We start from the raw sequence: 16,112 nt of genomic DNA, 5'->3' as shown, positions 1-16,112 counted from the left end.
GCCTCGTGTTTTTTGTTCCTAGTGAGTGTCCACTTAATGTGTGTTTGCCTCGAGTTTTTTGTTCCTAGTGAGTGTCCACTTAATGAGTGTTTGCCTCGTGTTTTTTGTTCCTAGTGAGTGTCCACTTAATGAGTGTTTGCCTCGTGTTTTTTGTTCCTAGTGAGTGTCCACTTAATGAGTGTTTGCCTCGTGTTTTTTGTTCCTAGTGAGTGTCCACTTAATGTGTGTTTGCCTCGAGTTTTTTGTTCCTAGTGAGTGTCCGCTTAATGAGTGTTTGCCTCGTGTTTTTTGTTCCTAGTGAGTGTCCGCTTAATGAGTGTTTGCCTCGAGTTTTTTGTTCCTAGTGAGTGTCCGCTTAATGAGTGTTTGCCTCGTATTTTTTTGTTCCTAGTGAGTGTCCGCTTAATGAGTGTTTGCCTCGTGTTTTTTGTTCCTAGTGAGTGTCCGCTTAATGAGTGTTTGCCTCGAGTTTTTTGTTCCTAGTGAGTGTCCGCTTAATGAGTGTTTGCCTCGAGTTTTTTGTTCCTAGTGAGTGTCCGCTTAATGAGTGTTTGCCTCGTGTTTTTTGTTCCTAGTGAGTGTCCACTTAATGAGTGTTTGCCTCGTGTTTTTTGTTCCTAGTGAGTGTCCGCTTAATGAGTGTTTGCCTCGAGTTTTTTGTTCCTAGTGAGTGTCCACTTAATGAGTGTTTGCCTCGTGTTTTTTGTTCCTAGTGAGTGTCCACTTAATGAGTGTTTGCCTCGTGTTTTTTGTTCCTAGTGAGTGTCCGCTTAATGAGTGTTTGCCTCGTATTTTTTTGTTCTTAGTGAGTGTCCGCCTAATGAGTGTTTGCCTCGTGTTTGTTTGTTCCTAGTGAGTGTCCGCTTAATGAGTGTTTGCCATGTGTTGTGGTTTCTAGTGTTTTGGTCATTTTAACGAAAGTTTTTTAAGGACATAAGCGTTGTACTGCGTGTCTGATTGAGTGCCCTAATGTTTTTTTAGTGTCCTGTTGCAAGTGACTGAGCTGACTGATACCGGAAACTGAATTGGAGTGACATGCAGGTATTATTGTTAATGTGGTTTCTTGTTTTGCTTGCATATAGAGCCCACCCCCCCCCTAGGGTGTTTTGAGCGTTGAAGAGTCTTGAAATATCAAAGCGCGAACATCCAAGGGAACATTACTCTTGTTCTCCAGAATATTGCAACAAAAAAACAACAAAATAACACAAATAAAGAAAAATGTGACCCTGTTTGGGTTAGGCAGGGCCGGTCCTACAGGATGCGGGGCCCTATGCGAAACGGAGTGCGCGGGGCCTAATTTAAGTTGTGATAAGGATAATAACTGAAAATTAAGCTTTTGAATTAGTAAATAAATTCGTCTTTGCATTTTATTCATACTTTACTAAGTAAAAAATTACTGTTAAATTAACTTTACGAGCCATCTACAATAGATGGTAGTTTTCCAACAAAAAGCCGATTCGCAAAATATCGCTTTTATTTTTGTTTTTTTTAAGCGGTCGAGATAGATTTAGATCTTTATTTGTATGCCAGTGACTATTGAAGTAAATTAAATATTTGAAGTTCTTATTTTGGTTAAAATTCGCCTTATTATTACATTTTTATTAAATGAAAGCTGACAATGCCATTTTTTTAATCGCGAGTAGGATTGGCGTTTTCCATATTGAATGACACATCGAAATGACAATTTTGTCCGTTTTAAGATTTGCATCAGTTTTCAGAAGATTTTAATAATCCCAGGACATTTTCATGACTTTTTGTTATATTTTATAATTTCAGGAGAATTCCAGGAGCCCTTTAATAATAAGTTAAAATGGTTTAATTTAATAATTTACTCCTAGAATTCACATCGCGCGGGGCCTATGAAAATGCGGGGTCCACTGCGACCGCATTGGTTGCAGTGGCCTAAAACCGGCCCTGCAACGATGTGTATGTATTTTCATTACAGAGTAATCTCTAACACAGGGAAGTCAAATATCATTTTTAGCGGCCCCCAAAATGGAAAAAAGACTCTATTAGTTTTCTGTGAAATGTCTGTCCGTCCGTCCGTCCGTCCCGTTTACATCTCGTAAACTGGAAAAGATAGTGAAAAACCGACATTATAATATTTTAGTCCATTCAAAGTTCAGATGCAACAACTACTTTTTTCTTTTCTAAAAGCGAAAAATCTAATTTTTAAATCACTTATGCAAGCAGTTTTTCATAAAAATACACCACTTTTACAACTATTCACTATCAATAGTAACAAACACTGGAGGCTCTTTAGTAGGGATGATAACAATTTGCCATATTTTTAGCACATTTATACCTATGGTTTTAGATTTTGTCAAAAAAAAATTTTAAAACATTTTTATTGCTACGTTATGTAAGTTTTGTACTACTATTTACTACATTTACCCAAAAAAATGTTTACTTTTTTTTAAGAGAAAAAATCTACTTAGTATGCATATACGTTGGACATAATTTAAAACAACAATTAATATGTAGGTTTTCATATTATCGCGTGAACTGGAGCACCAACACGTAGTCATGAAACACTGAACTAAAGAATTTTTTTTAACGTATATGTTTTTTTATTTTTTTTTAGGATTTGAATAAGAGATTGAACCTTTACAAAACAATTTGATCAGTTAGATATTCATTATAAGTTAGGCCAGTTTCACATTATACTTCACATTTTCTTTCACCTACCCCATGGTCTGCTGCACCGCTGGGGCATCACACAAGATCTATCAACCTTCTTTCTCCATTCTTCTCTGTCATTTGTCCTTGATAGAATTTCATTCTGATGTCCGCTCTGAAAATATTGAAACCTGCCTTTTTACCTGCCTGGGTGAACCACCTCGGGGGCCGATTTTGAGTTTGTGTTTCCACACAATCTGTTAGCTATTAGAAAAATGATCTAATCTATCTGCATATATTTCGAATAATCACTCGATAATGCAAGATGAATGAGAGATAACATTCAAGCATTGTTTTTTTTGTTTTGTTTAAAAAGAACAATTTATGATATTAACCCTAACACCTCTGAGCAGCACGCCGTTATGAACGCGTATTCTATGAAGCGTTGAATAACGTCAGTAGACTGCTCCAACAGTGATTCAGCTTTGACCCTCATGAGCATAGGGTTTATTTTTAGCTCTTCACGTGTCGAGAAAGCAATGGGCTAGAGATTGTCTTGCCATTGACGTCAAAACGTTTTGGACTTTTTTTTTTTCTAAAACTTAGTACTGTAAGTTTAAATGATGCTCTGGGGCTAAAGTTCATGGTCTATTGAAATTACGGCTTTTGAAGAAAATAGATATATAAGTTTTAACTTGAGGGGCGGAGCTGCAAATATGAAAAATGAAAAACTATTGGTCTAAAGTTATATACAGTTGTACTTCTAATTATCATCGCTCCGCCCAGGAATTAGTGACATTTGGTTATTGACTATAAAATCTTATCAAAACTTCCCAAAAATTGTATTAAGTACGGATATGCATTAAAACATTGATGATCTTTTAGGACCTTAAATTCTTTTTTTCTTAAAATTCTCAAAAATAATTAGTATGATATTGCAAACTAAAAGCAATTAGATTTTGATTTTTCTGCTTTGTATAACGGCAAAAGCTGAAATATAAACATTTCTTTAAAAGGGATACCCACAAACTTAACTACTTATAAATGGTCTTTACAATAGAACCAGACAGTCAGAAAGCTGCTCAGAATGGCGGACACGACGAGTCAGATACAATTAAGATGACTTCTCTCGGAGCAGACATACTGATGGATAAAAAGGTGAGTAGTTATCGTAAGGCCATTTTACTAAGTAACAATTTACCTTTAAAATAATAAAGCCAACACGGGAAGAGAAGAGTACACCTGTTTCTCTGGCCAACTGTATTTTTTTTTTCTAAATAACATATGTTGTGTTCAATAAATAGATAACTTTGTCCTCCAAGTGTTCATCTATCGTGCATGTTAATAAATTATTTAAAGTCATTGGTTTTCCTGGCTACTATTTATAGCAAAATAACTAAGGGCCTTTGCTACTCTTAATTAGCTATAAGAACTAGCCAGTGGGTCATTCCTACAATTATCAGTGTTCCAAATTTAGGTTGTTCTTTGCAGAATTGCTGACCCATGACTACTAAGAGTCAATGAAAAAAAAAGGTCTTTTATTACTTTTAAGAAGTCCTCCAAACATTGAGTAGCCCTATTATAAGACTTTAACTTATAAGAAATGGACACTGAATTGAATGTAAGGTCAAAATTACTTTTAAAAGGTTGGCACGTTTGGAATGTCTTCTTAAAACTTATTTAAACAGACTCCATTTTTCTTTGGCTTATACTCTGACTTGCACGGATAATGCACCATATATTATTGAAGCAGGTTCATGGATACCTTGCTATACATCTAGCTCTAAGCTGTTGATCACAGAAATATCTTATCTTATCTTTATGTTGACTAATTTACCTCTGGCTCAATCTGTCACCTTTTTATTCATTGAAATATCATCATGTATTAAAAAAAAAAAAAACTACCAACCATTTGACCCGATTGTTTTCAACGATTTACTCTGCGATTTTTATTTTTTTTTACAAACAAACGTTTTTAAATTTACAAACTACACTTTTTGGGAGACATACCAGAGGGCCAGTGTGAACGTTTTCGCCACTTGAGGCCATTAGTTACGTCTCTTGGTAGTATCCAACAGGATGGAAAGTCCGAGCCATTTCTTCACGGCTTCTCTTCGCCTTCTCTTTCGTCTTACTCGCTTTGATACAAAGACATGTTTTTGTTTATCCTGTAAGATTGTCTGTAAAAATGCTGTTTGATTAGTGCAAAGTTCTGACTTAGTTGATGTTTAACTAGAAATGCGTCACATCCCTTAGAGTCCTGTCCAAGAAGTTTTTTTTTTTTTTTTTTTTTTTAAATGAGTGCAGGATTTACTTGAAGACAACACAAACTGTAGATTAGGGCCCCGAGTTTCTTGGTGCCATATCCTCCCATCACCAAAAGAAAATAATTTGAGTGTGTTTGTTATGAATAGCCAATATTTGGAAAGATTTAATATTTCACTATCTATATACAATGTTTCTCAGCCTCAGCGTGGTGCTCGGGTGGAAACGTTCATCTCAAGACAGGGTTGGGCCAATAGGGAAGCAAATAGAACCACCATTGGGGGGAGGGAGGGCTTAAGGACCAAGTCCATTGCAACGGCGAGGATGGAAGAAATCCCTAACAAACATGTCTCTATCCACATAACCACACTATAGGGCCGTTTTTATGGCGGACACCTACAGTGCTTAACTGTAAAGAGAAGGAATATGGAGGGAGTGTCCCCGGTGTGCTCGGCCATTGGCCTCACATCTAACCCAAGCTTCTTGGGATACGAGCCATTGGTAATAGAGATGTACACATTTTAATCTGATTGAATCTTTCCCGGACAAAATTTTGGACAAACAGATGGAGGCAAGCTTCCATAGGCCTATAGTTCCAAGAGTCTTAGACTGAACACTTAAAACAATTACGAAGAAGAACTTTGCTATTACACTTCTAAATTGTACTTCCATTTAAACCCTTTTCGTATCCCAAGCGTAATGACAAGGACATGTAATATTTGGACGGGCCCCATATCACAAATAGTTTTGGGTCTTAAGAAATTTAAATCCGTTCTTTGAATTTATTTTTCCGCCCATCCCCGCACTCATTCACAAAGAAACCAATTCAAATATTATTACAGCGATATTTGATTAAATATGTTTTTGTTTTATTTATTTGTATTTTATTTGTATTTTTTGTATAGCTTATGTGTGTGTGTGTATGAAGGGAGATGTGTTGGAAGAAGGTTTTCGTTCTGTTTTATATTTGCATTCCCAAATCCCTGGTACATATTACAACCAGTCCATAGTACACAGCTTCAACAATCAATATATTAGCACAAACCTAACTCAGATTGAATCGGGGTGTGAACAAGAGTTCCCTTTTTAGGTAGCCGAGCGTTTTATGATACTCTGACACAACATGCCTGTTTTTTTTTTTTGTTTTTCAAAATGTTTATTTGAAAACATCACTGAAAATATTTTTGCTGTTGTATTAAAAAACTGCCAGAAAAATTTTTCGGGTCTAGAAAATATTGTTAGAGAAACCTGAAACACTTCTCTTCAAGTTTCTTGGTTCATTGTTATACGTGGAAACAAAGGGAGAGTGAAGTACAAAAACGAGTTTCATTAATTGTTTTCTATTGAAACTCAATCAATGAATGATCAATCCTTCTTTATATTTTATTATGTAAAACCTTCTATTTATATTGATGTGAAGTAATCACTGTGTGGCCTTGTACAGGTCTTTAGTGCACACATGTGAAGACCTTGGACCAGCAGCTTGAATACGACTGTTTGTAAACAAATGTGATGTCACCAGTGTACACTCCCTACTGGGAGGTACTTCAAGTTTCATACCTGCTTAGGTTCTGATCGACCTGGCATGACGTCATATGAGTGTTAAGTGTCTTAAGTGTGCGATCAATGAGGTCACTTGTGGGCTAAAGGAATTTCTGAGAGAACAAAAGGAAAGAACAAAAAATGAAACGAAAAGATAAATAAACATTTGGAGTACATGAAGAAGATATTACTTCAGAAGGGCTTTCTAAACCTAGTGGTTCACTTGTAAGGTTGAAATCATTTGTTTCTAGAGCAACAAGGATGTTATGGAGACAGCACAACCACTTGCTATCTTAATATTTTATTTTAAAAAGTGCCCAATAGGCCCATTAGCTAGTTGATTTAAGCCCATGACTCAAGTAAAGGATAACATGCTGTGCCTTCACCAGTTGTTGAAGCAGAAACCTTCAGAACAGCGTCCGAGAGTTGTACTACTGGACCAGCCCATTCCTTTTAATCGCCTCCCCACTTCATACACTGTAAAGGTTATTTTAAGAGACTTTCGCATCTCAAGTCGTTCTATTTTTTATTTTTACTATAAATATAAGAATGAGTTTTTAGCGATCATAAAAGGAAGAAAAGACGCTATTAGTTTTGTTTGGCATGACCATCTGGGATGGATTTTTTTTTTAAATGGCCAGCGCGGACAGGAAGCTTTTTACCTCAAGTCCTGTTGGAAGGTTCCACAATGGTATTGACTGTTACTGGATTGGATCGTATCATTGACATGGCGCCGCGCGCTTCGGTACTGAGTCCACTTGCGGCACGCGGCCGAAGACATTTCTAACCACAGGGGGACCTCTTTCTATTCCTATAATGTAACCGCCACCCAGGGTAGCTCCAGGAAGACCCTGGTTCGACTATCCAATGCCACAACTAGACGTATCCACGGAGGCGCCACAATGAGACTACGGGAGTTAGAAAACTTCTTTGTCTGTATGCCAACCATCAATAAGATTTGTTTGAAAATCTATCCCAGAATTCCTCTTTTAGTTTCTTATATTTTTTTATTGGTTACCTTACCATATAAATTACAGACGCTACTTCAAAAGAAAAAAATGACTTACATTTTCCCAGTATTTCTACATAAAGCTTTCTCTACTTTATCTATATAACTGTAATTTTATCAAGTGTTTACAGTTAGCACTACCTTATAGAATGTAGACCAGATCTTAAAAAATAGAAAACTAAACAAAGGAGGGATTACTGTTATAATGTCTGTTCCACGAAAATACAGATTTTTTTTCAGGCGTCTTTAAATTAATGTTTACAAATGTAAAAGTTAGATAGTCAGTAATTAAATTTATACCCAAAAGGTATTGAAATATATATTCTTTTTATTTCACGCTTTTATTTATTCTCCAGCCACCAGTTAACGGCTCCTCCTATAGTGTGTTTCCCAGTGACAGTTCAGCAAAGTCTTCATCCACTTTGAATATAGGACCCTACGACGACATAGTGCCATCACAGATCAGCCTGAAGGATAGAGCCAAGTCTTGTTGTCGTTCTTGCTTCACGTTGGACACGCTCAAGAAAAGATTGCCAATCATAGTCTGGCTACCTCAGTATAAGTAAGTCAATCAACTATTGCCAATCATAGTCTGGCTACTTCAGTATAAGTAAGTCAATCAACTATTGCCAATCATAATCTGGCTACCTCAGTATAAGTAAGTCAATCAACTATTGTCAATCATAGTCAGGCTACTTCAGTATAAGTAAGTCAATCAACTATTGTCAATCATAGTCTGGCTGCCTCAGTATAAGTAAGTCCATCAACTATTGTCAATCATAGTCTGGCTACCTCAGTATAAATAAGTCAATCAACTATTGCCAATCATAGTCTGGCTACCTCAGTATAAGTAAGTCAATCAACTATTGCCAATCATAATCTGGCTACCTCAGTATAAGTAAGTCAATCAACTATTGTCAATCATAGTCAGGCTACTTCAGTATAAGTAAGTCAATCAACTATTGTCAATCATAGTCTGGCTGCCTCAGTATAAGTAAGTCCATCAACTATTGTCAATCATAGTCTGGCTACCTCAGTATAAATAAGTCAATCAACTATTGCCAATCATAGTCTGGCTACCTCAGTATAAGTAAGTCAATCAACTATTGCCAATCATAGTCTGGCTACTTCAGTATAAATAAGTCCATCAACTATTGTCAATCATAGTCTGGCTACTTCAGTATAAGTAAGTCAATCAACTATTGCCAATCATAGTCTGGCTACCTCAGTATAAGTAAGTCAATCAACTATTGCCAATCATAGTCTGGCTACCTCAGTATAAGTAAGTCAATCAACTAGTCCACTGTTAAGATGGTGTTGCTTAAAGCGACCTTCATGGTCCAATATGTTGTGACTTAAATTATTTAGTATCTCTATTAGCGCCTGTCTATTGATCTCGAGACGGCGCTTGTTCAATTCAGTTGAATTACACATCTTCATGCGTCATGAATGCTGCTTATGGTGCTCGCAAACTAAGCCGATGGGTGGTGGAAATTATTTGTCAGGCTTTTGGTTTCAAAATAGATTACTTATATCTGGAAAGGGGAAAGGAATTTGTCAGTAATGAATAATGTGCCCTCATTGGGTGAACTTTATACTGTGTCTACAAATACTTCAGGAGTGAGAAACACTTGGAAACAGAGCGATAGTTTGTTCTGGATTGACTTCTCATGCACTCTTTTCTAATGGCTATTGTGTGTGAGAATGTCATCATAGGAGATTCTTAATTAGAAACAGAGCAGAACAAGTGATGCCTTGGTGTTTGTAAACATGTCTTAGAATAAACATTCTTATTATTTCCATGGTAAAATATTTGGATTCTCATGCAAATAATTCAGGGTGTGTACTTCAATATGACATCTACGAATATCTAGCGTATAAACAACAAGGGAAAACAGCACAGCCAACAAATAAAATGTGAAGTATAATCTTTCTCAAAGAAAAACAAAAAGTCTTACATTTGTCTTGTTTTTTTTTTTTATTTATTGTCTGTTAAAAAGTTTGTACACGCTATTTCTCACACACTCAATCTCGGATCCAGCTGACATTTTGCAGAACAAGAATCAATTTGTAAAAAATCAACCAATTAGTTAATTAACTGTTGGTAATAATTATTTTGTTTGTTATCTCGAACAAGGGAAAGAAATGTACTTGACTATCGCGGTGGTAAAAGCTTTAAACCACGTAGAAAGAAATAGGTGGCCGATTTGAAGTTTAAAACTAACAATGGATATCTCTAAAAACTTTTTTTCTTAAGTACTTCCTGGCACATAGAAGGTTTAAATATAATTGAGCCCTCAAATTCAAAGCTCGTTCCAACTTTAAAAAAATAACTGCACTTAAAAAGTGATCACCGTAACCTTCAGCAAGCTATCCCCTTCTTTCTCCCCCACCCCTCCCCTTTTCCCAACTGGTCCAGACAAGTGATAGGATCAGAGCGTATTGAGGAAGCGAAAGACATGAAATAGCGCCATACGAAAACGATTAGTACAAATATTTCTAATGGCACAGATTTATTATTGTTAGTCTAGATATTTAATTACATGACTGATCCAAACTAATTGATACAAGTACTCTTAATATAAGCTTGTTTTTTTTTATTTAAAAGAGTATTTTTTACATTTTATTTTGTTTGTTTTCGCAGCCTCCTCAAGTTGGCCTATGATCTGATCGCAGGTATCACAGTAGGCCTGACCATCATTCCCCAGTCATTGGCCTTCGCAGGCATTGCTGGACTAGCACCGCAGGTAGAAGATATAGACTTTTTATAGCAGAAAAAACAATCTTCATTATTTTTATTATACTTTTCCGAAAGACCCTGATCTTAATTACGAGATCCATATTCCAAAAAAGATGTGAACATTTCCATGCCTTGGTTGTTTTCTCCTTGAATGACTCGCCAGAACTGTCTCGGTCACTCTAACACAGATGCTAACAGCCTGAAAGCTCTACTCATCAGCCTTTAAACACACATTCTGAGTGACAGTTAAGTGTGTAGTGTCCTGTGACTGCTGTCTCTGCCCTATTGTGTAGATTTTTATTACCAACCACGATGACGTAAATGAATTGTGTATTAAACTACTCAAATATGAAAGTGGAATTCTCTCTCTCTCTCTCTCTCTCACACACACACGCGCGCGCGCGCACACATACACACAAGTGCATGATTTACAATCATAATAAAAACAAGTTTCTTTACTGAGCAATATGATTATTGTGCAATGGGCATGTATGTTTTCCCTCGTAACTTACAGTATTGTTTTTAAATCACGAATATTTGTTGCCTAGTTGTGAAGTGTTGGGCTTTTGAATTAATAGTCTTAAGTTTAAAACCTTTTGAGGTATAGGGATGTTTATTGTTAATGTTTATCAAAGGGTTCTGATAGATCTAGATACTGAACTCTTGTTTGTATAAGTCTATTTAATTAGGTATTACACAAGCATGTGAACATGACATCATCTGCCAAATGACCCAAAATGACCCCACTTGTAGTTAACTGGATTTGTCCTCTCGACTTCCCAGTATGGACTCTACTGTGGCGTCATCTGCTGCTTTGTGTACGTGTTGATGGGCTCAGCTAAAGACATCACACTCGGACCGAGCGCCATCACGTCATTACTGACTGCAGCGTTCGCTACAAGCTTTTCTCCAAAGCTGCCAAATGGGGACACTGACCCGACGATGGCCATCATGCTGACACTGACAACTGGACTTATACACATCTTTATGGGCGTTTTTAAGTTAGGTAAGGATTCCTATCAATGTTAACAAGTATGGAATGCATAATGAGGTCGAACGGACATTAGAATGACGCAAAAGGTTTACGTTTTTAGAAAAGATTTGATATTTTCTTTTTTCTTTCACGTGAGACAGACCAGAAGCTTCTCCGTAGAGTCCACATTAACGTCTATATCTAGCATTGAATGTTGCATGTATTGTTTTGTTAGTACATAGATATTTTTATCTTTGATGTGGATTAGAAATGGCATTGCCTCCTTCTTAAACCCCTATCATCCTTCGTCACGTGGTCTAGCTGAATCTTTACTCCAATGTTTGTCCTTTTGCTTGTTGCAGGTATACTGGTCAGTTTCATTTCATTTCCGGTCATCAACGCATTCTCATCTGCTGCCGCTATTACGATCGCTGTCAGTCAACTCAGAGTAAGCAAAAAAAATTTTTTACTGCAATTACTATCTGTTATATGCTCATTTGATTTGAAAAAAAATGGCTATTATTGTTTTAACCGTTATTCTCAACATTTGCATCGAGTTGATCAGGAGAATTGTAAACTGAAATTCATTTAATTAAAATAATAGAATTCAACGATCCAAGACTTTTTGTTTTCGGTATCCGGTTTTCAGTGTGCATTGATAGATTTTACTTCAAAACGTATTATAGGTCACTACTGGATAACATAGTTATGGTCACGCTTGCATTAATACATTTAACAATTATTACTAATAGAAGTTAGAGTTTATGTTCAAATCAATATATCGTAATATTTTTTTTTTCACTTTTAGACTTTGTTAGGTCTCAAAGGCGTCCCCAATGACTTTGTTGCAGCTTTGGATAATATAAGACAAAGACTTCCTTATATCAAGTAGGTTACAAGTACATTTCATTTTGTTAGAATCTTAGGCTACTTTTTATTGACCACGCTTTTTACACGAGGCTTGAAACTTTGTTTTGAGTTCGTAACGGAAAGCTTTCAGACAATAAATTTATTATTTATGTGTATGTACGCTTTGTGTACGTGTAACTTTAAGATATTTTTTTACTCTTCTATTATCTCCAAATACCAATTAATATTTGTTGAAGAAATTCACTGGACACTTTGTTGTTTCATGTAAAACTAGTTTTATGCTCCATAATCCTTTCGGTTGTGTATACAATATACATTATTTACAGTTGCCAAAGTAATCTTTTTTTTTCAACCGACTAGGATGACTAGGATCTAATATATTTCTCTTTTTCCTTGAAAGTGTTTGGGACATGACGATGGGGATGTCCTGTATTCTGCTAGTCGTTCTAATCAAAAAGCTTCGTGAAATAAAGTTTAAAGATGACCCTAACAAGCCAACACCAAAGTACATCCTGCTGTTCCGTCAAGTAGTTTTAATCTGTGGATCTGGTGAGTAATTAAACAGAGATGGCACTCCTTTCATTGAATGTAAGTAGAGTAATTATCTATGCTTAAATGTTATCTGAGGCCAAAAAGTCTATAGATAGATATATTTTTAATCAATAATTAACGTTATTTCTTTGCCTGTTACTAAACAATGTTTCATTACAATTAAAAATTGAATAATTACCTCCTTATAGCTTAAATCTGGTACGATACTATTGTCAAATTTCTAACCATAGAAACAAATAAAGCAGGTGAACCAATACTCATACGTTGTTAGTGTGCCACAAAGTATATAGCATCATGTCTCTCATATAGCTGGGCATACATGTATTTATAGAAATATATATATATGTATTTCTGATTTTGTTCATTTTTTCAAAATCTAATTGGGTCGAGACTTCTTTACATATATTGTACTCAAACTAGGTGAAGACTCCTTTGCATATATTAGTTTTAAAAATAAATAAAAAAATGTTTCCTCCAAATACTAGTAAAACTAACTGTGCCTATATATTGTCCGCGCTATCTAGTCCGGTCACAGATTTGCATACCATAAGCTGCGGACGTCTTGTAAAAGCGCATCACCAAGTCAGCCAACTCTACTTCAGATATGTCCTCCCAACCATGTCATTTTTAGTCTTAGCTACGGAAGCTATATCTTCTTAATGATGGTCTTTCTACTGATCAAAATGGCCCCATTTATAAAACCTACTCACAATTTATCCCTAATGAAAGAGTAAGATTTAAAGCCCTAAACAATCAAGTGTACTTCCAAACACAGTAGTTTCGATTTTTCTGTACTATTTTTAATATTATGCAATGTCATTACTGATATATTATTATTGTTTTCTAGCCTCTACCGCCATTGTTGTAATACTGGCATCCATTATTCTCTACATCTTGGAAAGTAACGGCATCAAGGCCATCACACCCACTGGCTACATCAAACCTGGACTACCGGATGTCCGTGTTCCAAGTTTCAGCATCCATATTGGCAACTACACAATGGGAACATCGGAAATGTTTTCGGTAAGAAGGTTGTTTTCATCAACTCTGTCATCACAGGCTTTCTTGATACAATAGAACACAGTTTTGGACAACCACTGGACCAGGTGGTTTTACTAAATTGCAGGACAACCTTTAAAATATTAAATTTTGAGAATTCTCCTAGATACTGCAAATCATAATCCTATTTCTCTCTCTCTCTCTCTCTCTCTCTCTCTTTCTCTCTCTCTTTCTCTCTCTCTTAGTTGCTTCATCTGAGCTTGTTTATGTGTATGAACTGAGCGTGTTGATGTGTAGCTGATTGAGTTTACCTTATTCTATATACTTCAAGTAGAGAATGAAAGTATAATTCAGGGGCGGACTGGGTATCAAAATCGGTTTGGGGATTTCTATACAATGCGGCCCAAATATGGTATGCCATATTTTTTCTAATTGCATTAAAGAAAACAAAGCCAATATTTGGCATTTCTGTATGAGATCGGCTGTGAAAGCGTCCCAAGTTTATCAACACATTTCAGGGGAGTGAAGACTACAATATTAAAACATTCCAGATACTTGAATCACAGTCCGGTCCTTACTAACACAACCAATTTGTACATTCAGACTCACTCAGTCCTTATTACTTGCTAAGTAAACCTCGCGTGGCATTGTGGCATTAAAATAAATGTTCTCACTGTGATTGTGACATTAGTGGGAGGGCTATTCATATGATTTCTGTACAGCATTCACATAATTTTGTTTGAAAACTATTTTTTTTCATTTCAGACCATAGCTCCTGGCATCATTGTGTTTCCATTCATAACTCTGATTGAAGCCATGGCCATAGGCAAATATTTTGGTACGTGATTCTTGTCACTCTTAGATATGTTGATAAATAGGTTTGTGTGTGCGCGTGTGAGTGATCCTATTTAGTTCTGGTTACATCCAGTCTGCATTGGTCTCTCTCTAAATCTCTAAACCTACTTTGTAGCTCGTGTCAACCGGTACAAACTGGATCCAAGTCAAGAGTTGCTAAGCTACGGCGTCGCCAACCTTCTGACCTCGTTCTTTCAAGGTTATCCAATTACTGGGACATTTTCAAGGTATAAATTACTGACATTCTGTTTATCTCTGATAGCATATCATAACATTTATATCCACATGCCCTTGACTTTGCTTATAGGAGAAATGTAACAATAATAGTTGAAGAAATGTAACAATAAAAGTTGAAGAAATGTAACAAAGCTTAAGACATGGTTTAAACAAAAGATTATTTCAATACTTCTAGAACGGCCATCAACTCACAGTGTGGGGTCAAGACGACCCTTGGCTGTACTTTCACCGGCGTCATAGTCATCATTGGTCTTGCTTTCATGACGCCTATCTTCTACTACATCCCCAAGTGCGCCCTGGCTGGGGTCATCATAGCGGCCGTGTTGGCCATGGTGGACGTCCACACTTTCGTAGCTCTTTACAAAGCCAACAGTAAGTCATTCCGCTACTTACTAACTGGCATCCTATGTGTGCACAATAGTACATTAAGCCTGTGGTGTAGCTAGGTATTTGCCATCATTTGGGGGGTCCGGGGTTCTTGACCTCTTTGGGGGCTCTTGCATTGTGCGTAGTATTTAATGTAAAAAAACACTCATTTCGGGACCCACCTTAAGGTGGGGGGGGGGGGGGGCGGGGGGTTTCAATTTCTCCCCTCCCTCCCCCCACCCTAGCTACGCCTCTGCATAAACCACGGCAAACCTGATAAACGTTTGAATGGGACATATGTGTATTTTATTTAACAGCATGCATTATTTTTTTTATTACCGATTGATTACATGTTGTTTTGTTTTCACATTGATATAAAGATACTAAACATGAATGTGGAATAGAGCATTCGTTCACTTCCCATTGAACATTTGCTTGCTAAGGAAACACAAAACATGAAACTTGTAGCTCAATTTCAAAATATTTTAATTCAATAGTCTCTCTACACTTGATCAGTTTACTATAAGTATCTCTAGACTTGATCAGTTTACTATAAGTATCTCTAGACTTGATCAGTTTACTATAAGTATCTCTAGACTTGATCAGTTTACTATATGTATCTCTACACTTGATCAGTTTACTATAAGTATCTCTAGACTTGATCAGTTTACTATAAGTATCTCTACACTTGATCAGTTTACTATAAGTATCTCTACACTTGATCAGTTTACTATAAGTATCTCTAGACTTGATCAGTTTACTATATGTATCTCTAGACTTGATCAGTTTACTATAAGTATCTCTAGACTTGATCAGTTTACTATATGTATCTCTACACTTGATCAGTTTACTATAAGTATCTTTAGACTTGATCAGTTTACTATAAGTATCTCTAGACTTGATCAGTTTACTATAAGTATCTCTAGACTTGATCAGTTTACTATAAGTATCTCTAGACTTGATCAGTTTACTATAAGTATCTCTACACTTGATCAGTTTACTATAAGTATCTCTAGACTTGATCAGTTTACTATAAGTATCTCTAGACTTGATCAGTTTACTATATGTATCTCTACACTTGATCA

The 16,112-nt window shown here is 36.3% G+C and overlaps 1 protein-coding gene across 2 annotated transcripts in view; it reads left to right on the top strand.

The window, feature by feature from the left end:
* Positions 1-3,487: 3,487 nt before the first annotated feature.
* Positions 3,488-16,112, top strand: part of LOC106055101 (sodium-independent sulfate anion transporter-like) — a 22,981-nt gene continuing 10,356 nt past the window's right edge. For both annotated transcript variants that reach the window (XM_056021283.1, XM_056021282.1), the window contains exons 1-11: positions 3,488-3,777; positions 7,792-7,997; positions 10,080-10,182; positions 10,959-11,181; positions 11,511-11,596; positions 11,957-12,036; positions 12,419-12,567; positions 13,418-13,593; positions 14,335-14,407; positions 14,540-14,651; positions 14,837-15,033. In XM_056021283.1, coding sequence (XP_055877258.1) covers positions 3,664-3,777; positions 7,792-7,997; positions 10,080-10,182; positions 10,959-11,181; positions 11,511-11,596; positions 11,957-12,036; positions 12,419-12,567; positions 13,418-13,593; positions 14,335-14,407; positions 14,540-14,651; positions 14,837-15,033 — 1,519 coding nt within the window. In that variant the 5' untranslated portion in view covers positions 3,488-3,663. The remainder of the gene's footprint in view (positions 3,778-7,791; positions 7,998-10,079; positions 10,183-10,958; positions 11,182-11,510; positions 11,597-11,956; positions 12,037-12,418; positions 12,568-13,417; positions 13,594-14,334; positions 14,408-14,539; positions 14,652-14,836; positions 15,034-16,112) is intronic.

The sequence above is a fragment of the Biomphalaria glabrata genome, chromosome 2, assembly GCF_947242115.1.
Source record: "Biomphalaria glabrata chromosome 2, xgBioGlab47.1, whole genome shotgun sequence".
In the NCBI taxonomy this organism is placed as follows: Eukaryota; Metazoa; Mollusca; class Gastropoda; family Planorbidae; genus Biomphalaria; species Biomphalaria glabrata.
This window is presented reverse-complemented; position numbering and strand designations above follow the sequence as displayed.